At 41.2% G+C, this 23,294-nt stretch overlaps 1 protein-coding gene across 1 annotated transcript in view; it reads left to right on the top strand.

Moving 5' to 3' along the window:
- PCSK5 (proprotein convertase subtilisin/kexin type 5) overlaps nt 1-23,294 on the top strand; it is a 537,419-nt gene that overhangs the window by 391,124 nt on the left and 123,001 nt on the right. The window contains exons 21-22 of the mRNA XM_014586632.2: nt 15,185-15,287; nt 18,291-18,427. Coding sequence (XP_014442118.1) covers nt 15,185-15,287; nt 18,291-18,427 — 240 coding nt within the window. The remainder of the gene's footprint in view (nt 1-15,184; nt 15,288-18,290; nt 18,428-23,294) is intronic.

Genomic DNA, 23,294 nt, shown 5'->3' with positions numbered 1-23,294 from the left:
ACCTGCCCCCTATCTCTCTCTGGTCAAATTAATAATCATCATCATAATAATGATAATAATAAATGGAGTTAAATAGAATATTTTTTAAAAAGAAAACAGTAAGTAATCTATAACTATTTGGTTATAAAGATTTTAAATTTTTGATCAAGTTTTTTTTCTTAATAAGAATGCAGTTACAAAACTCTCCGTAAGAAATAACATATAAGTGCTGTTTTCCTCTTAAATAATAATAAATCTCTTTACCAATTTTTTTTTCCTCAGGCAAAAAAAAAAAAAAACACTATAGGCCATGACTGATCCAGCTCCCAGCTCCATTAAATGGGGCTGGCTCATAGAGGACTATTTTTTCATCCTATTTTTATACATATGGAAATGAAAAATAGAGGAGTTAGGGAACCAGCAATTAGCGTAATGGCTATGTCACTGGACTCCCACATAATCGGCCGCGGTTTGCATCCCGGACAGGGTGGCTTAAAACTCATGCCGGACATGTGTGCGTGCATGCCCAAAATCCCAAGAGGAGAATGGAGGAGAAGGGATTGCAGCATGACCATCCCCCCTGGGGAGTGATTTCTCGCTTTCTGTCTCTATATCTCTCTCTGTCTGGCGAGCGCATGCGCCCTATAGCGAAAACCTCTCCAAAAAAATTAGAGGAGTTAAAGAGCTAGTTCTAAAATCTCATGGTTAGAAAGTGGCAGAGCTGGAATATGGACCTACTTTTGTCTAGCACTGAACTATACTGCATTTTGTCCTATGAAACATCAATAGTTTCATCTATCCCTTCCTTACGTGGCATTGTGAAACTTTCAAAACAGTCACAAGGCATATCATTTGATCCTCCAAATAGGTTACAGAACCCAGAGGATGTGCATTGAGTGACTAAGATTCACAGGGTTTCACCGACTCACCCTTGAGAGCCTCAGACTCAGATCTTCTGACTCTTTTCAGTATTGCCATAAATACCGTGCTTTTTCCTCAGCATAGCTGAGGAAAATTTCTTTGGAAATAGCCAATGTTATGAAGTTTCCTAGGAAGCCAGTTTTGCCCTACTGCAAAGACATTTCTAGTAGAGTTTTCCAGAAACGGAAGAGGAGTTAATGAGTTCTCCTTTTCTTTCAGTGTTCATTCAAATACTGAACTAGAAAGTCATTGAGAGAATCCAGCCTGATCCCAGGGAGAGGGGAGGAGGCAATGGCTAGAGTAAATAAGCACTCAGGTCCATCTCTCCTGAGATAGTTTTCTGAAGACCACCCACCCTATTCTTCACCATTTGGCTGCAATGGCTCCATTTCCTCACCCCTGGCTAATTGCAGCCATATCCTACTTGACCTTCTGAACGTGGCCTTTCTGTCTTTTTTTTTTTTTTCCTAAATGTTCAGAGAGTGTACGTGCTCTTCAGAAGCAGAGAAGAGACATGGAAAGAGGGATATAGACAGAGAGAAAGTATCCCTCAATGGGGCATGATCAAATCATAATTCCTCCTCCTCTATTTCTTCATCCTATCAAGATTTGGGGCATGTATGCACAAGCACCTGGTGTGTTTTTTTAAGCTGTTGGGGGTCAAGATTCAAATTTGCTGTCCACCATATGGGATCTAGCTCCCTTAGTCATTAAGCTATAGGGCCTATCCTGGATTTTACCTTTCAATTCATTCAGTCTCCCTTGACCAGGTGTTCTTCCACCAAATTTATGTCTGTCCCAGACTTTATCTCTTTCTAAATCTTCAGGGACTCTCTTTGGAAAACCACACCCAATTGATGCACCTTTGTCTACTGTTACATTGTCTGTCTATACCCTTTATTAAAATTCACTTTCCATTTCCCCCAAACTAAATGTCTGTTTCAACCAGTCATTTGCCAAATTCTAGAAAATCATGCTCATTCTACCCTTCAATCCTTTGCTTTCCCTGTTCCCCTCTCATGAACTATCTCCACTTTCCCTTCGGCTCACCTAACTGTATTCATCCTTTTAGGCCTAAGTCAATCTGTTTTAGACTATTAAACAAAAAGCTTTAATTAATTCCTCTCAAAGAACACACATCTAGAAACAATTTTTCACCTATGCAGTGAGGTTATGGGAACCCAGAAATATTCTTCCTGTCCTCAGAAAGGAATAGACTCAGAACCAGCTGTTCTGGGCAACTCTAGATTTTGTACACTTGGTCAATGCTGGCTTATGTTTTTGGTATTTTTCATGAGCTGTCCCATAAAGAGTCGACACTGAACCTTCTTCCAATTTGCTTCCAGAAAATGGTAGGCAACAAAGAGTCATGGTTTACATGGTCAAAGAGCCTAGAATTGCATATTTTGATTTTTATCCCCACATTCACTGCATGCACATACATACATACAGACACACACATCCATATGTGAGCAGGTAGTCAATTATTTGAATTTCTATATTAGCATATTGAAAAGGGAATGGCATTTGAAGATAAAAATCCCATCTCCATCACTGTCTTGGAAAACAGGTACATCAAAACCCTGGTTATGAAGAAGAATTTGGGGAATCAGCAGATGGTATAATAGTTATGTCACTGAATTCCTATGTAGTCGACCATGGTTCAAGTCAAAGACTCAGTGGCTTGAAACTTATGCCAAGCACATATGCATGTATGCCCAGTATCCTGAGAGGAAAATAGAGAAGGGATTGTGGCATGGCCACATGGTTACATCGCTGGACTCCCACATGGCCACCCATGGTTTGAGTCCAGGACCTGGTGGCTTTCTTTCTCACTTTCCCTCTCTCTCTCTTTCTGGTCAAATTAAAAAATAATGATAATAAAATAATTCTAAGGAAGAAAGAAAAAGAGCAGTTTGCAGTACCCTCCTCTCAACAGGGTTGTTATCCTAAGGCTCACATGAGCTAACACAAATGGAGGAGCACTCAGGACAATCCTCTTGTCCTACGTATGGTCATCACTAGCACAGTGGTAGCTCTTCTTATTATTATTAATTCAATTACTTCAAACAGATTGTTGAAATTTCCTGAACTTCAGTTTATTCAACTTTAAATGAGAGTAGTGTTCATCTCCATAAACTCTTATGAAGAATGAAATGTGAAAATAGTGACAACATAATTCCCAGAAAGAGTTCCCTTATTTTTGACCCAAGGCCTGGGTATACTGTCTCCAACGATGTCTTTGTCCTTTCTCCACTCCTTTAGCTATTTTGCCTGTCCATCATTCATGTTACTGTAGGAAGCCTGTTGTTTTTATCCCATAGAAAATGTTGGCTTCTTACAAATTCATCTTTAGAAAATTACATCCTAAATTACACCAGATGATTGCATAAGCCAAAGACCATTCAAGTTTCCCGAGCCCACAGGCAGCTTTTCCACAGCCTGTCTGCCCATTTTGGCAAACTGTGAACAGCAGAGAGAAGAATTGCCCTCTCCAGGAAGGTTCAGTGCCCCAGGCACATCACACCGTGTAAAATCTGGTTAAGATAAATATCAAGAGCAGCCTTGAAAGCATAAAGGAGTCAAAGCAGGTCAGACAGCAGCCAGAGGGAGTTTGAAAAGGGAGGAGGGCCTGAGTCACCAGTTCAGCCTAAGGGAACAGGGAACTGAACTTCCAGGGAGCAGCAAGCTTCTTGAGCCCAGAGTGCTGCCTAGTGGCTATGGACTTGAACTATGGGCTCTGACAGTCCAAGAGCCCCTCACATGGAGCCCTGACAGGTCACCTTAGTTGCCTGTTGCCTATAAATGATGCTGAAGAGGCCCCTAAGTGGACAGCATTGCAACTCATTCAGGAAGATGCAGTGATCCCTAGAGGAGATACAGCAGGCCTGTTTGGGGCAGGCTTTGTGCTTTTTGGGTCTGAGTAGAGCTCAGACCCAAGGGGGAGAGTTTAAATGTACCTCAAATACTGCCTTGCCAAACTTTCAGCTAGCTTGGTTCTTCTACCAGAGGAACGGAATTGTTCTGAAGCTCATATAAACTTTCCAGAGTTGAAAATTCAGTTTTGGTGAAGTAAGATGTTTTATGCAAGACCTTCCACTAGAAGCGAGCAGTTATCATGATAGTTAAGGTGCTGGACTCCCACATGGCCAACTGTGGTTCGAGTCCTGACCCTGGCTGCTTCATTTCTCGCTTCCCCCTCTCTCTCTGGTGAATTAAAATAGTAATGATGATAAGTAATATTAAATAAATAATTCTTTTTTAAAAAATACTCCTCTACAAGACTCCTCAGACGAGGCTGCAAAGGCATGTTCTCAGGACCATATAGTAAAAGGATGCTGAAGCTGCCATTTCACCAGCGGAAGCAGACTGCCCAGAACATAGATGGGTGGAAAGATGCTTGTGGGACCTCTAGGGAGGTTTTAAAGCATAGAAAAGATAAGAGAAGAGGAGTGCACTGAACCACACCACTCTGAAATGCTTTGATTATCCAAAAATCCCCTTTTGATTTTGTTAATGTCTAAGAAATAATTCCTTGGGCTGTCAGCCCAATAATCAATTCCAAGATTGTACAAATTTGGATCTGACCTGTGGTCTAGTGGTTAAGTGAGCCAGATCCATGTGGCTGACTAAATCCCTGCACTGGTAACTTGAAAAGCACAACAGGGTGTGCGTGCGTGTGCACCTGCACAAAATCCCAAAGGGTAGGAGAAATAGAGAAGGGATTGCAGCATGACCATGCTCCCCTACCTTGTCTCTCTCTGTCAAGCACATATATCCTCTGCAAAACAAAACAGAAATAATGTACATAATAACTTACAACTAATTTCAGATTGCTGTGTTGAGTGTGAGTGAAAATCAGTTGAAATCACAACCCACTTGGGACCAGCAGTTGGCATAATGGCTATGTCACTGGTCTCCCATGTAGTCAACCGCAGTTCGAGTCCCAGACCCGGTGGCTTAAACTCATGCTGAGCGTGTATGCATGTGTGCCCAAGATCCCAACAGGAGAATGGAGGAGAAGAGATTGTGGCATGGCCTTGCCCCCTGGGGAGGGTGATTTCTCTCTCTCTCTCTCTCTCTCTCTCTCTCTCTCTCTCTCTCCCTACCTTGTCTCTCTCTGTCAAGCACATATATCCTCTGCAAAACAAAACAGAAATAATGTACATAATAACTTACAACTAATTTCAGATTGCTGTGTTGAGTGTGAGTGAAAATCAGTTGAAATCACAACCCACTTGGGACCAGCAGTTGGCATAATGGCTATGTCACTGGTCTCCCATGTAGTCAACCGCAGTTCGAGTCCCAGACCCGGTGGCTTAAACTCATGCTGAGCGTGTATGCATGTGTGCCCAAGATCCCAACAGGAGAATGGAGGAGAAGAGATTGTGGCATGGCCTTGCCCCCTGGGGAGGGTGATTTCTCTCTCTCTCTCTCTCTCTCTCTCTCTCTCTCTCTCTTTCTGGTGAGCACTTGTGCCCTATAACAAAAAACCTTCTCTTGGAAAAAAAAAAAAAAGTCACAACCCACTTAATGTTTTTCCTAAGATATTTCTCCATAATGCAACAAGAAAATATTGGAGAGATAATATTTGGCACTACTGGGCAAATGGGGTTGAGGTTGGTCTGCCATTTTCCTGAATAGAACTTTGATACTCATCAAACAGGACCATACCCATTGAGTTGTTAAAAAATGGTTAATAAAATCAGAGTCCATGCTTATGAGTCGTTCTTGAATGGTTGTGGAGAAAGGTAATCTTTTCTAGATATTTTATTTATATTTACCATGCACATCTAAATCAACCACAGTATAAGAAAGAACATTACCTGATAATAGGCAGGAAATGAACAGAGAGCTGCAAAGTTTAGGGCAATTGATCTTATTTTATGAGGCTGAGGAAAGGTTAAGTAAATTATTCAAAGCCACAAGACAATATGAAGTGAGTTGAAATGATCATCTGAGCAGATGATGGGAATGAAAGGAATCTTGTAGGGTGAGAGGGAAGAATGGCATTCTCTTATGGTGGGGCCAGGTGAGTCTCCCAAGATGCCATGTTCAGGACAATCTAAACTTCTAAGATACAAACCATGTGGAAAGATGTTAGGCAAGGAAACACCTGAGATTCTCTTTGACATTGAGGGATTCTGAGGCCTCTTGTACTGTAACGCTACCTTCCCTTCTCCTACCAACTCTCCCCCCCGCCCCCATGCAACACTGCACATGCTCTCACTTGCATTCTCACCTGTTCATGTGTTCCACCCTGTGACATGGAGAAAAACTATACAATTCATACCTGCAAAGTAAGGAAGCCAAGTCCATCCCTGCCCACTTGCTTAAAGAAGAGCAGGTAGTCCAAGCGCAGTGACCACTCCACAATGCGAACAAGAATACCAGGCTCTGATCCTGACATGGTGAAACTGCTGGGAAGAAGCCCCTTCTCATGGCTAGTAATCCATTTCACACAGACTTTGACCTTTATAGCTTGAGAAGGACAAAGACATGGCTCTGGAATTTTCCACAGCAAAGTTTAGGAAAAGCTGTTTTTGCTCTCTTACAAGAAGAGTGTCTCCAAGGGGCTGCTAATAACAAAAAAATAACTTGTGTAGGTTGCATCTTTCAGCCCAATTGCTTTGAGAGGTCATTGTTCTCAGTCCACAGGGTCATTAGCTTTAGTAGTCTCACAGCCACCCACATATGCAGCCAATACATTCTTCAAGTTCCCTCTGTAGGAAAAACACAGTTTGGGATTCAGTCTGACTAGGATTCAAATGATGTTCAAATAGTAAATGGTCTGATGTTTAAATTCCTTATTTGTCCAAATGAAGCTGATAGCCTCTATGCTACATTATTATTGGAGACTTGGTAAGATAACATGATTAAAGTATCTGATAATTATCACTGTCATTCTGCCATCCATTGTGCTGAGTACTTTAGGTCTGTTTTCTTGTGATCTCTACCAGATCCTATGAGAGAGAGTATTATCCACATTTTACAGAAGAGGAATGTCAGAGAAATATGTGATTCAATTATTTGGACAGTTAAAGGAGCCAAAAATCAAATCCAGGTTGAAAAGACCCCAAAATTTGTGCACTTAATAATCAACATAGTGTTTCCTGCTATGCCAACACCCAGTAAGCACAGAGCAAAATATTAGTCCATTCTCTTGCTGATAACAGAATTACCAGTCTGGGTAATTTATAAAAATAGAAGTTTATTCAGCTCCCAGGATGGAGATCCAAGGTCCAGGGGCTGCATCTCGTGAGTGTCTTCGTGTTGGGGGGTGACCTGGTGGAGGTCAGAAGCATGTGTCTATATCCATGTGTCTCTGTTCTGGCCTCATTCCCTCTCTTTATAAATCCACCAATATTCAGGTAGAGTGGCCCCAACCTGTTCACCTTATCCAAGCCAAATCACCTCCCAAAGTCTCTACCTGCTAATTCCATGCTCAAATTACATTCTTCTTAATACCATCGCAATGCCACCAAATTCCAACACATGGATTTTGGGAGGACATATACAAGCCATAGCCTCTTCTTGGTTTTCAGTTAGGCTTTTTGAAAAGCACATCTTGATGACGCCCAGTAAAACATATGGCAGCCTGACTATTCAAATGATTCCCCAGTCACCAAGGGGCTGAGATAGCCTGGATGCTGGGTACTTATACAGTTCTGTCACTAGACAAACTAGTCGCTCTCTGGGAAGGCAGTACCCACAGCCTATGGATGTGTTAATGAGGACACAATGAAAGACTAAATTGTCAATTACCAAAGTAGGGACCAAGTATCTGCAGCTAGTGTCCTAGACCTCGAAACGCAATTCTTCCCCTTCCCTTTTCTCTTTTTTCTTAACTAGAGATTAGGCTGAAATGTTTGAGCACATGAAGGCATGAAGAGAGACTTACAGTGACAAAGAAGGATGAAGTCAGTACCTTCTACATGTTGGTACAGAGGAAGAGAAAGAGGTTAATTTGAGGATATTCCCTTTCCTGGGGACGGTGCAGGGGAGAAGTGATACCAGCTATACTTTAAAGGGGTTCAAGAGGAAGGTAGAAAAACTGCTAAGGAGGTTCTTTGAGTCACTGTAAAGATGAAATGAATGATAGTAAGTCTCATCCAGTTGATGTTTCAGGCCTTGAAGCCCTAACAGGAAATATTTTAATCATATTAGGCTACGTGGGAGGACTTGGGTTTTAACTATCCACTTGCCAACACCTTTGTTTAGTTCAGAAGTGTCAAGAAGGCTTGCTGGCTGACTTTCTTCACAGTTTCCACCGTTTTCATCACATCACCTGGAAATGCTGAGCTCCCTGGCTGTTGGGTTTGTGAGAAAGCACTATTCAACAACGATGGTCTCCCTCTAACCATAGTGGATTCATATCTCCTGAGATAGAGGTCTTCTTCCTCCTGGTCCTCAGCCCCTTCAAATCATTCACTTCCTCAGGATGTGCCTCCCAGGGTGACCTGTGTCAGGTAGTCAGTTACACTTTCCAAAAGGTAAATTAATTATTCTCTCAAAATATCATCACTTATTTCTAGCACGATGTATTAAAATCCAATTATCTCTTCACTGTGAATGTCTCTGATACTGTACCTTTTCCTTCAAGAGTGGTCCCTTTGCAGCCACACAAAGAGAGCGTTGGGCATAAAATCTTAACTCTGATAAGTAGAGAGATTGGGCATATTAGTGAATCTGTAGAAATTGTAGGCTCACTTAAAAGAATAGCAAAGGCAGCCCACTAAATAGACTGCCAAGACATCTACACAACCAAGATGGGCAATAAATGGATTTCCATCTATCATACTCTGTTTATAAGGACATTTTTAAAATTTTGCTTATTCTCTGGGTCAGTGATAGACTTTATACATTTTTTTTTTGAGATTTTTGCTATAGGGTGCGTGTGCTCGCCAAACAGACAGAGAGAGACATAGAGACAGAAAGCGAGAAATCACCCCCCAGGGGGGATGGTCACGCCGCAATCCTTTCTCCTCCATTCTCCTCTCGGGATCTTGGGCATGTACGCACACATGCCCGGCGTGAGTTTTAAGTCACCGGGTCCGGGACACGAACCACGGTCGACTACGTGGGAGTCCAGCGACATAGCCATTACGCTAACTGCTGGTTCCCTACATTTTTGTTTTAACTGCAGATAACAATCACACTCAAGGTTCCTCCCACCCCCCGCCTTGGGTCTGGTCTCACAACCAACTGTTCAGTGCTTTTTATTGTTTTCAACTGACAGATAAAAATGTTATATATTTATGGTATAAAGCATGATGTGTTGAAATATGTCCACATAATGGAATGGCTAAACTGAGCTACTTGGTATATGTACTACTTTGCATTCTTCTATTTTTGTGGTAAGAACATTAAAAATGGACTCTCTTAGTGGTTTTCAAATATATAATGCATTATTATTAATTATAGGCACCATGTTGCACAATGGACCTCTTGTATTTGTTACTCCCATGGTTGAACTGAAATTTCACATCCTTTGATCAATATATCTCTAACCTCTACTCTTCCTTTCTTAGTCTCTTGTAACCACCATTCTGTTCTCTACTTCTATGAGTTTAAGCTTTTTCTTTTTTTTTTTTTGGAAAGGTTTTTGCCATAGGGCACATGCGTGCGCCAGACAGAGAGAGACAGAGAGACAAAAAGTGAGAAATCACCCCCAGGGGGGATGGCCACACGGCAATCCCTTCTCCTCCATTCTTCTTTCGGGATCTTGGGTACGCACGCACATGCACCTGGCATGAGTTTTAAGCCACCAGGTCCAGTACTCAAACCACGGTCAACTACATAGAAGTCCAGCAACATAGCCATTATGCTAACTGCTGGTCCCTATGAGTTTAACTTTTTTAGATTTCATTTATAAATGAGATCCTTTGACATTCGTTTTTCTGGGTCTTTTTAATGCTAGCAACCTCATGTTAAGACTTAGAGTAACTTTTTTACTAATACAGAGGTGATGCAAATTTTTCTTACTTGAATAAAAGTTACATAAGAACTAATCAATATATACTGGATTTTCATATAAATTGAGGGGTCATAGAGGTGTTATCATAATTCTGGCTATAAGCTATTCCTGGGCTGGCCCAGTTGTACAGTGGTTAAATGATATGAATAGAGAGTTGGATCTCACATAGCCAATCAGAGTTTGAATCCTGTCCTCTTTGGATTGAAAAACATACTGGGCATGTGTGTGTGCACATGGATACTAATTGCATGGAAAAAATGGATGACAAAGAATTTCTGCATGACCACACCCCACTGTGGTGTGCTTCCCTCTCTCTCTCACTCCCTCTCTCTCTCTCAAAGATGTGGACATATGCATGTGTGTAAGAACACATAGCCTCTGGCAAAAAACATGTTTTCAAATTTAAAAATGATATTTCTGAGGAGCTAGTTTATTTTGTGTTTGGACAGCAGTTAAGTAATAGAGAAAATCTCTGTCTAGATCCCCAACCAATTTATTTTATTCATTCAATAAATAAGTTTGAATTCCTCTTAAGAGCTTATAGCCTAATGAGTAGAACAAACTGCCTATAAAATCTGAGTTTATCTGATATATAGAATTACCTTTTTAATAAATAGTTACCACTTTATCAGAGAAAATAAATTTGAAGAACATGTTCAATCCCTGAGTAAATCTGCCTTGTGAAAATTAAGTGTTGGCCCGCTACAGAACAATCTCATTGTGTAGACATCTTTTTAAACTATGATAAAATACATATAACATAAAACGTAGCATTTTAACCACTTTAAGTGTACAGTTCTGTGGCATTAAGTATATTCACATCATTGGGCAGCCATCATCACCGTCCATCTTGAACTTTTTCACCTTCCCAACTGAAAGTCCGTATCTGTTAAACAGTAAGCCCCCATTGCCCTTCTTTTCTGAATCTCTGGAAGCCACCATTCTCCCTTCTGTCTCTATGAATTTGACTACTAAAGGTACCCTAATAAGTGGAATCATAAAACATTCGTCCTTGTGTGACTGGCTTATTTCACTTAGGATAATGTCTTCAAGGTTAATCCCTGTTGTAGCATTGCTCAGAACTTCCTTTCTTTCAAAGGCTCCATAACTGTACAGACTTTAAAGTAAAGATGTTACTGTCTCAGTTGATGGCCTCATATTTTGAACCTTGCTATAAAACGTCATGTTTAACGAGGTCTTAAAAACTGACTTCTTTTATTGGCATATAATTAGTTGAAAGTGCTGCCAAGCATTTATTGTATCTGGTGGAAAGTAATAAATGTATGAAATTTTTTAACAAAGATTGTCTTCATGTAGTGATATCCTAGGTTGGAAGCTACATACTGGCATCCTTGCACAGAGATAGTATGTGATTGGCAGTTAGGACTATAGATTTATTCAGTAAAGTCACACTGATTTCTAGCATCTGAGTGACAAGACGTATATATAGGCCACACTCAGAAACCTGCATACAATCCAATACTCCAAGATTCCTCACTGACATGACAAGATCAAAAACCATCTGACTGAATTTTCATCAAATATTCTTCTCACCCTCTCTTAACAGTCACTTCACTAAAAAGTTGTTTTAAACTCTCATCTTAATCTACTGATGTGCTTATTAATGTACTTAGTGTATACATTTATTTGCTTAAATTCTATAAGTTTGACTCCAGTCAATGAAGAGATATTATGAGGTATAATAGAAAGCATTGCATTGCTTCAGGACAAATGAAGTTCTGACCACGTAAATCTAAAAAGTAGTATTACATATTAATCATATTTTATAACTAGATGATGTGCTATATGTTATTCATTCTGGATGGCTTCATTAGGTTTATTTATAACATTGACATGTGGTAGCATTTTACAATGTTATCAAGAGTTGGAATAAGCAAAGCAAGTCACTCACTTGTACATTTTAAATGCACAAGTATTCATTTCTAAACTATATTTTAATTTTGAAGACATTATTCCTTCCTGTGAGACCCTGCTTCCTCAATGCCCTTTGAATCATTATAGGAGAAGATGAAAACTAAACTAAAAGGGAAACAAAAAATTTTTGATCACAGGAGAAAGATGATTTGGACATAATAATAATGGATGATGGGGCCAGCAAGTGGCATGGAGGTTAAGGCAGCTGGATCTCACATGGCCAACTGCATGGTTCGAGTCCTGAACCTGGTGTCTTAAAAAAATCACACTTGGCATGTGTACGTGCATGCCAAAATTCCAGGAGGAGAAGAGACTGTGACGTGGTCATCTCCACTGGAAGGTAATTTCTCACTTTCCTTTATCTTTGTCTTGCTCTGTCTCTCTCCAGTGAGTAAGTGCTCCCTATGGCCGAAAGCTAAATAATACTAATAAAATAATAATAATGGATGAAGGTGCCAAAAAAAAGAGCTTGTAAGACGAAAAGGAGAACAAAATATTGGCCCCTTGAATTGCTGCTAAAAGTGACTTTTTCTAAGAATTTCGTATATCATGCCTGTCATAAACACTCAGCTTCATTGTTCATTGTGCAATGAAGACAGATGATGAGAATTTGCTGTTCCAACAATAAAAAAAAAATGCAACTTCCCTATGTCCTTGGAATCTGGCTTCTTCAGTTTCAAATGTGCAGTGGAAAACTTGTGCCTGCAAGGGCTAGGACAGTTGTTTATGTAACTAATTGGACATCTACATAAGTATGAGAATTGGGGCAAGCCTCACTATTCTTCTCATTTGTTCTAAAGCCAGAGCTTGCTCTGAAGTGAAGAGATGTGCAGATCTGACAGAGATATACGAGTGAGCTGTCCCACACTGACTCACATAAGTTTCAAGCTTCTCCATTTTGTTCCCAAATGGTAGGAGGGACAACAAATTATAAGAGTAGCTTCTCAGGGAGAGGAAGAGCTGGGAAGGTTTTAGGTTGGGGAGAACTTTTCTAGTTCGAACAATGATGGAAAATGTGAAAAAGAGATTGAAAACAGAACTGGTGGAGAAATATCTGAGGAAAGAAGAATCATAACATTAGAGGGAGTGTTGACAATGGCCAAGAAGAGAGACATGCCCTCCTCAGAGATGGGAGATAAATGAAAAGTTAAGGAGAAGATACAGAGGAATTTTGGCATTGAGAAGGAAGCTCGGAAAACTCATATATCTTCTCAGCAAATTAGGGGATGATATCTCCTTCCAAGAAAGAATTGGTAGAACTTGGGTTTTGGGATGGTTTGACCTAGCCCAAGCAGAACACAAGAAGGAACTAGAAAGAGTTGAAGGAAAGGATGGTCATGGTCATAGGGAGGAGAGCTCCCTGGGTAATGTTGACACATAGTGCAGCATGTTTAAAATCTTGAGATGGGGCAATGCCTATTGGTCATTGTATCTAATGTGACATTTTGCCAATGCCCAAAGAGGTCATTATAGTGGAACAGATCAAGGAAGTATAAAGACAAGTTACTGGTCTATGGAAGCTAAGGAGTAGACAAATGAGAGATATAGGAGGACATTTTAAAATTTACAATAATATCCTAATAATCCTGGCTTTATTGGCAATGTCTCATCTGTAATTACAAAGAAAATTGGATGTGGATATGGTATAACTCTCAGAACTACCTAGGTCGCATTTGGTCAGCAGAGCGAGGTGTTTTAAGTTTAAAATCCTATTCTAGCATAGAGTCTGATACATCAGGGGATTAAGATAGGTGAATATGAGGAATTTAAGAAAACCAAATCACTGTGTCAGTTCCTATGGGTACTGATGTGAAGGCAAAGTAATTATTTTTGCCTCTAGGTCTAGCAAAGTCCGGTGTATACGCTCACTCTTCTGTTTTAGTCTTTAATCTACACTGTCTGAGGAAGTAGAAGGCTCCTGGATAGCATTTGGGTATAACTATCTCCTTATAAAAATCTTTGAGAATCCAGTAAGAGGGCCTTTTTAATCAGTATTTCTTAAAATTCTCACCTCATACGTGCCACATGTACAGCTGTTCAAAAACTAGCCATGGAATGAATGAATAGAAAAGTTGTGTTCTCTCTGAGCTCATGTTCTCTAGAACATATTTGCTTTATGTTTTTAAGCCTCTGTGAACCTTGCATTCCTGTTCCACTCAGCATATTCCTTTTGAAAGATATGTAGGTATGCTCCAATTCTGTAAACATAAGTCCTTTGTGACTCTATATTTACAGGACTTTTTTTACAGGACTTTTTTCAATGTAACTACAATAAATCAGGAATTGAATCTTAGAGTGTGAGTGAGACGACATGATTAAACCATGGGTGGATCCTGTTACCTCACTACACCAGCTGGATCTCAGATTGACAATGTTCAGATGTGCTCTCAGAACTGTCAAAGTTGGCAGCAGAGTGAGGTCGAGGACAAATTGTGATACTGCCAAAATGTGAACTATATTTTTTGAGCATAATCAGTTCCAAACAACAACAAAAAACCAACAGCAACGAAAAAGGCCCTTTGGATTGACTGAAGAAACCTGTCTTCATCTTTTTTTTTTTTTTTTTTTTTTAAAGAAAATGTTTGTTTGGGGGGGGGGAACGCTGGGGTTTGGGGCATGGGCAGGAGGGTTGAAATCCACTAGTAAAGGCCCATCTTTGGAGTATCAGCTTCAATGAGATTGGCCTCTCTTCCCTACCTTCACCATGAGAATAATTTCTTATATGTTCACAAGAAGTTTGTGAGGCCGGATTTGCTTCTGTGGCAAGGCCTCATATGTGTTTTTCCTTGGGAAAGATAAACTTTCCAATTAAAGGAAGAATTTTCTGGCTATCTCTTCACAGTTACTGTTTCAGGGTGAAATGGAGCTCATACAGCCAAATGTTAGCCAAGACTCAACTTCCATTCCTGACCAATCACCACGGTCCACCTCTTCCCCAGGGTGTTAAGACAACAACTAGGTGCGTCCTACTCATTGCTTGACTTAAACCAAGACTAGAGCTGGGGCCTCTGTGAGCCAGGAGGCCTCAGCATCTAATGGGAAAGTCAGCAGGAGCTCAGTAAAGGGGTCCAGTGGGAAGCCCCCTTTGGCCTCCCCTGCTTATTAAATCTGTAACACATGTTTAATAGACCCAAAATTATGTCATTGCCTCATGACTTTTGAAGTTCCAATTTCTGGGGCCGCTGGGAGAGGAGAAGTTGTTATTACAAGGTCGGCATTTAGGACGGAAAGCTGAGGCAATTCAGGTTCTCTTCTCTGTGTTGTCTCCACTCTTTTCAGGCAGCCACAGAGAGATCTGGCTGCTCTCAGACTGACAGCCCAGGCAGCGTTGCCATGTAGAAATGAAGTAAACAGTTAGATTTTGTTCCCCAGGAGAATACATTGACAAGCAAGGTCGTTGCCACATATGTGAAGCCTCGTGTGCCAAGTGCTGGGGGCCGACCCACGAAGACTGCACTGACTGCCCCATCACTAGGTGAGTGGTCTCTTGGTATCTTCTGGGGGTGGGAGTTCATGGGTTTCAGGATGGAGAGAAGAGGTGCCTACCACTTTAGAGCCACCCCATGAGTCTGCAGAAGAAAGAACCCAACTCCTGCTTATAACACAAAGACTCTTCTTGAATTTCTTCCTATTCTCAAACCTCTGTATATCTCCTGAACTGGTAAAATACAGATAATCCCTGTAATGTTTATTAGGTAGAGGAGTGATATAATTTATCATGCAGATTTACTTTAAAATGACATGGGAGGGAAGTGAATTGGTGAAGATACAGATGAAATAATACTGACCATGCATTGAGCATTGTGGAAGCTGAGTGATGAATGAATAGATGGAGGCTGGGTCTTATCCTGTTTATATATGTTGGGCTGGCCCCATAACACAGCAATTAAGTGCTGTGCTTAGGAAACTGAATCCCAAAGAGCTGACAGTCATTGGAATCCCAGCCCTGATTTTCAGCCCCAGTGTCTTAAAAACCACGCCAGCTACATATACTTGCATGCCCAAATCCTGATAGGACAGAGAAATGGCGGGAAAAGGATTTTGGTGCTGGCTCTCTTTCTTTCTTACACACATGAATGCACATGCCCTCTAAAAATAAAAAGGTAATTAAGGGCTGGTCTCATAGCCTAGTGGTTAAGGGAACTGGATCCCAAGTGGCTGATAGCAGTTTGAATCCTGGCCCCAGCTCCATTGGTTTACAAAGCAAGCCAGGCATATGTGTGTGCATGCCTAAAATCCTGAAAGGAGGAAGAAATGGAGAAGAGATTGTGGCATTACAATTCTTTATGAGGTTGTTTTTTCCTCTCTCTCTCTCTTTCTGTCTCTTTCTCTGGTGAGCATATTCACCCTCTATTGCAAAAAGAAAAAAAGAAGAAGAAAAAAAGAATCGTCAGAAAGCTTTTATACTTTTCACCAATTTTTCTTACAGGGAAGTTTTGTTTGTTTTAAACTAGCCACATCCAAATTATTCCTTGGGAAATCTAACTCAGAGCCAGGGTGGGGCTGGGATATTCCCTGTTGGCATCAATGCCATCACTAAAAATCTGGGTAGGGAGGTCAGGCATGTCATTGCACGTTCTGGTGCAGGGAATCTGTTTTGACATGGACAGCAGATGTGTGTGAGTGTCTGTTTGGGGCTGGGCCTCCATGCTCTGCAGTGCGCCAGAAGGATTGTTTGCTCTAGCCATGCTGGGCATTGTGACCAGAATCTAAGGGACAGGGAACCCAAGAGTAAGATCCTCTGTCTTATGCTGTTGGTGTGAGCCCTATTCTATTGTTCAAACAGATGCAAATGACACAGATTCTCAAGGTTTTGAAAAGAAGGAGATCAAAGTGACTCACTATTCAGGACATCTTGTCTCCACTCCAATTTCCTTCAAACCTGGGATTGAAACAGACTGTCACCCATTAAGGGTTGGGTCCAGCTTTGGAAATGGTGGGTTTTAGACCAACTGGAGCCACCCCAGAAACAAGTTGTTGGAGATCTACACCTGGCTTTTCATGTGGTGCCGGCCCAGAGTAGAGAGAGTAGAGAAAGAAGGAAACCCTTCCTTTACTTTGCAGCCCATGCAACCCTTCCATGCCAGGATGACAGCATGATGCCCTTGGCACTTGTGTGAGCCATGTGTTCAGCTAGCCTCACAACTGGACAGTAACTATGACTCTAAGGGAGTGCTAAGAGACACCCATTTGGCATCACTACTTGGGAATCAGCAAATTCCACACTAACCCAGGCTGTTAATGAGGGGCAGTTTTTTAAGTGTGCTCTTTAGAACAGCATTCTTGACACCCAGGAACTTGTCAGAAATGCCCATTCTCAGCTCCCTCTCCCCAACACCTACTAAATTAAAAACTCTGAGGGTGAAATCCCCCTGATCCCTTCATGTATTCACATTACCGATCTGACTTGTGACCTGAGCAGATTGCGTAGACACAATTTATTTCATCACATGTGTTCTATGATTACTTTGCATGGGAAACTTGAGCAAAATTGTGAAAATATTATCAATGACGTTATGATATACATTATATGTACATAAAACCCAAGATTTTAGGAATCCGTATACTAACTTAATTGCAATGCCTTTGCAGGTGTTCAAAAAACATGGTTGGAAAGTAGAGATGATAGTACTCCATATATCAGGAACTGCTTCCAAGAAAATGACACTCAAAAGTCAGACTTTATTGATCAGATGCAACATACATAGGCCAGATTGATAAGTAGCATGTGAGCTATGGAATAGTGCTTGGTTATACCCTTCAAGAGAATCTTGGAGCTGACATTTTCTTTGCAAGTGTGGGCATGCTGAAGAATATTTTTTTAAGGCCTTGGGGTTAGAAAGCCTACTTAATGTCTTAAAATCTCAGAAAGGGACAGCTCCGTGGTGTGGTGGTAAAGGTGGCTGGATCCCACATGGCCAGTTGTGTGTCTCAAATTGAGACACACAAATTCCAGACCCTGTGGTTTGAGAAATATACTGGGCATGTGGGCGTGTGTGCCCAAAATCCTGAAAGGAGAGAATCATAGAGAAGGGATTGTAATATGACCATTCCTTATGGGGGATTGAGGGGGGTGTACTTTCTCTTCTCGTTATCTCTCTGTCTGTCTCTCTCTAGTGAAGGCATCCACTCTCTAGAACCAAAAAAAGAAAAAAACAATACATTTCAGAGACTTCTATCTGGTGGCTGAATTTAGCTGGAACCTGCAATATGGGTTACACGTCTGTGGCCCCAGTTGTCTGGTTTGGAATCAGAAGCAGGTTTCTTAGCCAGTTTCTGATATTCCTTCTTTGGGGTCACATCTTGGACCAGAGACGGGTACGTGGCTAATATCCGATATGTTCTAAGATTGGTCCCAAGCATTCCCCTTGTTTTGGAGACAATGAAACCAAATCTGTGGTGGGCATCATGAGTACCATGTGTCCTGACACCTCGGGCCGTTCCCTGGCTGAATTCTAAAAGTCTGTTCTTTCTCTAGGATTTTTGATGATGGTCGCTGCGTTTTGAACTGTCCCTTTGGGAAATTTGAATTTAAAAGCCAATGTCTTCCATGCCACCACACCTGCCAAGGATGCCAAGGAAGTGGGCCTTCCAACTGCACCGTGTGTGGGCCAGGTGAGGGGTCTGCTGCTTGTTGGTTCCTCCTTACCCAAACCTCATTCTCTCTCTGGATGTTATTTGGCTGTTAATTTACTCAGAAGCCTGTCTCTGGGGGTTGAGGGTTAAGATTAGACAGCTGCTCATCAGGGAGCCTGTACAACTTCGAAGTTGCTGCCTGTTGTCAGGACACACAAACCTTGTTCTTATTAGTGTAGACACCGATTCACTACCCCTGAGGAGATGAGCAAGAAACGATGTAATGTCTTCCCAGAGAAAGAGAAAAGGGCATGTAAACATGATGTCAGCCATGAGGTAGACATAAAGCTAAGATTTGCTGAGGTTAAAGTGAAAAGCTAGGGAATTAAGAAAGACGCATCCAGTCTTCCAGGGAAATATCATGCTGGAGGCTCTGTCAGATCTCCTCAGAGCTGAGTTATGCCATTTAGAAGTTGTCAGAGCCTGCAGGAACCAGGAAACCATTTCAAATCATTACAGATGTGACCTTTAGTGTTCCAGCATCAACTCCTCTAAGACTTCTCTGCTGTCATTAGATTTTAGTCCGTGGACTCTAAGGTACTCTGTGGTTTGACCCCTGACTCCTCCCCAGCCTCATATACGCCTGTCCTCTACTTTGTCCTCACATGGACCAGATTCAGTTTTTAAATTTGACCTATGTAGTACTTTTAAATGTTTATTCAAATTTTAAAATTGGGAAATTTAAAATTTAAAACCTGAGGTGTTTTTTTTTCTTTCTTTCTTTCTTTTTCTTGACAATGCAGAAGATCTGCAACACTAGGCTTGTATTTCTTGAACAACTGGCTGGAGTCCAAAAAAAGCTACTCTATTTCTCCATAGTCCTCACCATTTCCAGATGTCTCACTGATCCTGAGGCCATCAGTTACCATCATCATCACACTCACATTGTTTTATTGGAAAAATGGAATTAGTTAGCTATATTATTGTTTACAATGAAATCAAGAAAAAAATGAACAAAATGAGAGTTTCACACATTGGCAGAGGAACAGGAGACACATTTATTTGTATATATTTAAAATGTTATATATTAAAACTGTTCCGGGGCCAGCAGGTGGCATGGTGGTTAAAGGCCGAATCCCCACATGGCTGACTGTGGTTTGAATCCTAGACCTGGCAGCTTGCGTTCTCACTTTCCCTTCCTCTCTCTATCTCTCTGTCTGGTCACATTAAATAATGACAATAATAACAATAACAAATGGAATTAAATAATAAATAAGTCTTTTAAAATGTTCAGTTGTTTCATGTACAAAGAGTTTGTTAAAAAAAATCATGGAGGGAACCAGCAGTTAGCGTAATGGCTATGTCGCTGGACTCCCACGTAGTCGACCGCCGTTCGCGTCTGGGACCCGGTGGCTTAGATCTCATGCCGGGCGCGTGTGCGTGCGTGCCCAAGATCCCGAGAGGAGAATGGAGGAGAAGGGATTGCGGCGTGACCATCCCCCCTGGGGGGTGATTTCTCACTTTCTGTCTCTATGTCTCTCTCTGTCTGTCTGGCGAGCGCACGCGCCCTATGGCGAAAAAAAACCTCTCCAAAATAAAAAAAAATCATGGAAAATGCATATTATGAAAAACTAGGCATAAATTTAAATTTCTTAGGTTTTTGCTATATCATCTGTGTGCTTGCCAGAGAGAGAGAGACAGACTACCAGATACAGAGAGAACAAAAGTATGAAATCACCCCTCAGGGTGAGTGGCCATGCCATAATCCTTCCCCCTCCATTCTCCTCCTGAGATTTTGGGCATAGACACACATGTGCGCAGTGTGAGTTTCAAGCCACAGGGTCTGAGGCTCGACTGCTGTCGACCATGTGGTAGTCCAGTACCATAACCACTATGCCACCTGCTGACCCTAAATTTAAATTTTTTGTACCAAAATAAACTCCTACTTGAAGTATCTTCATTAAACTAAGTACATCTATGTCTCATTCTGTTTTCTTCCTTATCTGTAAGATGGAGAGAATAGTTACCTCCTTTAGAGTTATTATAAAAATTAAATGACGTAGAACAATAAAGCATTTAGAACAGAGTAGGACACAGTAAAGTACTCAGTGAATAATAACTATTCTTATATTTCTTTCTACTATTATTGTATCTGCTTACTCCTCAGGGCATGTAAATCTCTCTAACCTCAAGGATGTGACTTGTGCTGTTTGCACTCATTGTCCGGCTGACTTCTTCAGTTCCACTTGGTTCAATGCTATTCCTCAGTGAGGGTTGCCCTGACTGGCCTGGCTAGGTTAGGTCTCATTCACAGGAGCGCTTCTGAGCTCCTGCACTTCCACTTCACAAGCCTCATCATGTTGAATGTTCATCTGGTCCACAGGACTCTATGCTCTGTCAGAGCAGTGAATGGTTTCTACCTTGTTTGTTGTTGTATTTTGTTCATAAACTCAGTATCTGACACATAGCAGATGCATAACAACCGTATAGATTAAGGTTTCAGTAGAAAGAATATTAAGATCAGCAATCAGAAAACTTGGGTTCAGGGCCTGTTGGTGGTGTGGTGGACAAGGTGACTGGGTCCCACATGGTCAACTGTGTCTGAAGTCTGGGACATGGTGATTTGAATAACCTGCCAGGCACATGTGCAAGCATGCCCCAAATCCCAAGATGAGAATGGCAGAGATGAGATTGGAGTGTAGCCATTCTCTAAGGGGTGATTTCTCACTTTTCCTCTCTCTCTCTTTCTTTTCAGTGAGCACACATGCCCTATAGCAAAGAAAACTTCGATTCTCACCCTGAATTTGTTACTAACTAGAATACACTCACCAGTCACTTTACTTCTGTAATCCTCTCCTTATTTGTGAAAAAGGGAAGACAGGACAAGATGGCATCTGAAATCTCTTTGATAACTAAAATACTCTGAATCTTCACACAATGCACCAATTAGAGAGCAGTTTCTATGCTAAGCAAATGTCTAGGGTTCTATGTGTCTAACAGCTCCCTGACCAATCTACACATAAAATACTGACATTTCTTCTGTATTTTCTATTTGAAAGACTTTGTTTAAAGGTATTATCTTAAACATTTATTGCTGCCTTCCCATGTATGACTTACTACATCAGACACCATGAAAAATACAATAAATGATAGCGCAATAATCACCTGCAAGGAATTTACAATCTAACAGTGGGCTTGTCCTTACCTATTACAAAATAAGAAAATACTACATAAACACTAAATAAATCGTAGAAATACTGCCACAGGTCAAAGAAACATGACTTTGAGCTCTAGTGAGCAGAGGAGTTTTCCTGGGGAAGGCATTGCTTAGCCAACTCCTATTAAGCAGGTTCTCTGCTTGCTAAAAGCTCGATGTCTCTAGTTCAAGAAATATTAACACAGTTAGTGTAGCAGAGATCTTGATGAAACAGTGCTAAAGAAGATGAATGACTTAATTGAACAACTTTGATATTTATAAATGAGAGCTTCAATAAAAGGCTATTTTCTGTCTGGGACGTTCCATCCACCCAGATAAACCTTTCCCACTAGTTTGAAGTGGTTTCATCCCTTGTTTAATTGTAACTTTATTGAGGTCCAGGTGTGAATCCTTTTAGAAATGCAGCTCTCCAGCTATGTCAGTGAGGTTTCACTCCAAATTCTTTTCCAGATTTATCCTCTACCCAACAAGGACCAAAGCTAAATTCAGCCAGTCACCTAACAGCTACAGTACGTGAAATGTTGCAGTGAACTTCAAAAGTTTATTTTCAGAGTCCTCAGCCTTTCTTCCCTCCATTCCAGCAGTCCTTTTCCCCTCATGCCTTCAAGCCTCAGCCTCCCTTTCCTCCTACTGACATCCAATGTCTTCACATGGGCCCATCTTCTCTTCTAACAAAATAGCTACTAAGAAATTCTCTGGTAACGATTTGTTACTCTTCAGAATAAATGAAAAGCCATCTGAACCTCTTTCAGAGTTCCTCATTCATTCGTTTGTTTTGTAAGGGAGACTTTTACTGTAGGGCATGCGCACTTGTGGGAAAGATAATGAGTTTCAAGCCCCTGGGTCTCAGACTCGAACCACAGTTGGCCATTTGGGAGTCCAGCATCTTAACCAGTATACCACCCACTGACCCCAAGTTTCTTGTGTTTTAAGTCTTTTCTCAAATTGTCCCATGAATGGTTTTGGTGTCTGACAAAACTACCAGACCTTTTACTCTGAGACCACCTTTTCCAACACATGACTGTGATCATTTAAATTCAGAGACCCTGGGCAAACAGCCAACAATTACGTGTGGCATGTAAATGTCTGGACTATCTAGATTACCATCCCTAACTAAGTAATCTGCCTACCACCCAGACTATTAGAAATATTTCCAAATCTTGGCCTCATTGTGGTGCAGCTCCATGGGGAGAGCTGGCCATGGCCAAGGCATCTAAGTGATCTCCCTTAGCAGAGGCCATGTACTTTAAAAAGTGAGACTCTTGAAATGTCTGTCCTTTGAACGAAGTTTAACACTCGGAAGGGTCCAAATAATAAAATCATGTCTGAACAATAAAAACAGGAACAAAAAACATTTTCTCCCATATCCAAGGCCATCATTATTCTTTTTTTACTTTAGAATTGTTGCTCCAATTGGATATATGGGAAAATTGAATATTGCCAAATATGAAATCACCCACTCACTTTATTCATTCAGTCACTCAACAAATATGTATTTAGAATGTGCTGCATGCCAGGCTGCCTCTGCACCTCTGGATCTTGAATTGGTATCATGCAAAAGTGTGGGGAACCATAGCAGCTGTGAATGAGGGGCTATAGGCTTTCTCGCTGCTCTCCCACAGATCTTCCTACCTACACCTTGGAAGTTGGGCACCCTGCAAATCTGGGTCTTTTCTGAATGAGTCATGG

This window comes from Tupaia chinensis, unplaced genomic scaffold (genome assembly GCF_000334495.1).
Source record: "Tupaia chinensis unplaced genomic scaffold, TupChi_1.0 Scaffold000147_1, whole genome shotgun sequence".
Classification (NCBI taxonomy): Eukaryota; Metazoa; Chordata; class Mammalia; order Scandentia; family Tupaiidae; genus Tupaia; species Tupaia belangeri.
This window is presented reverse-complemented; position numbering and strand designations above follow the sequence as displayed.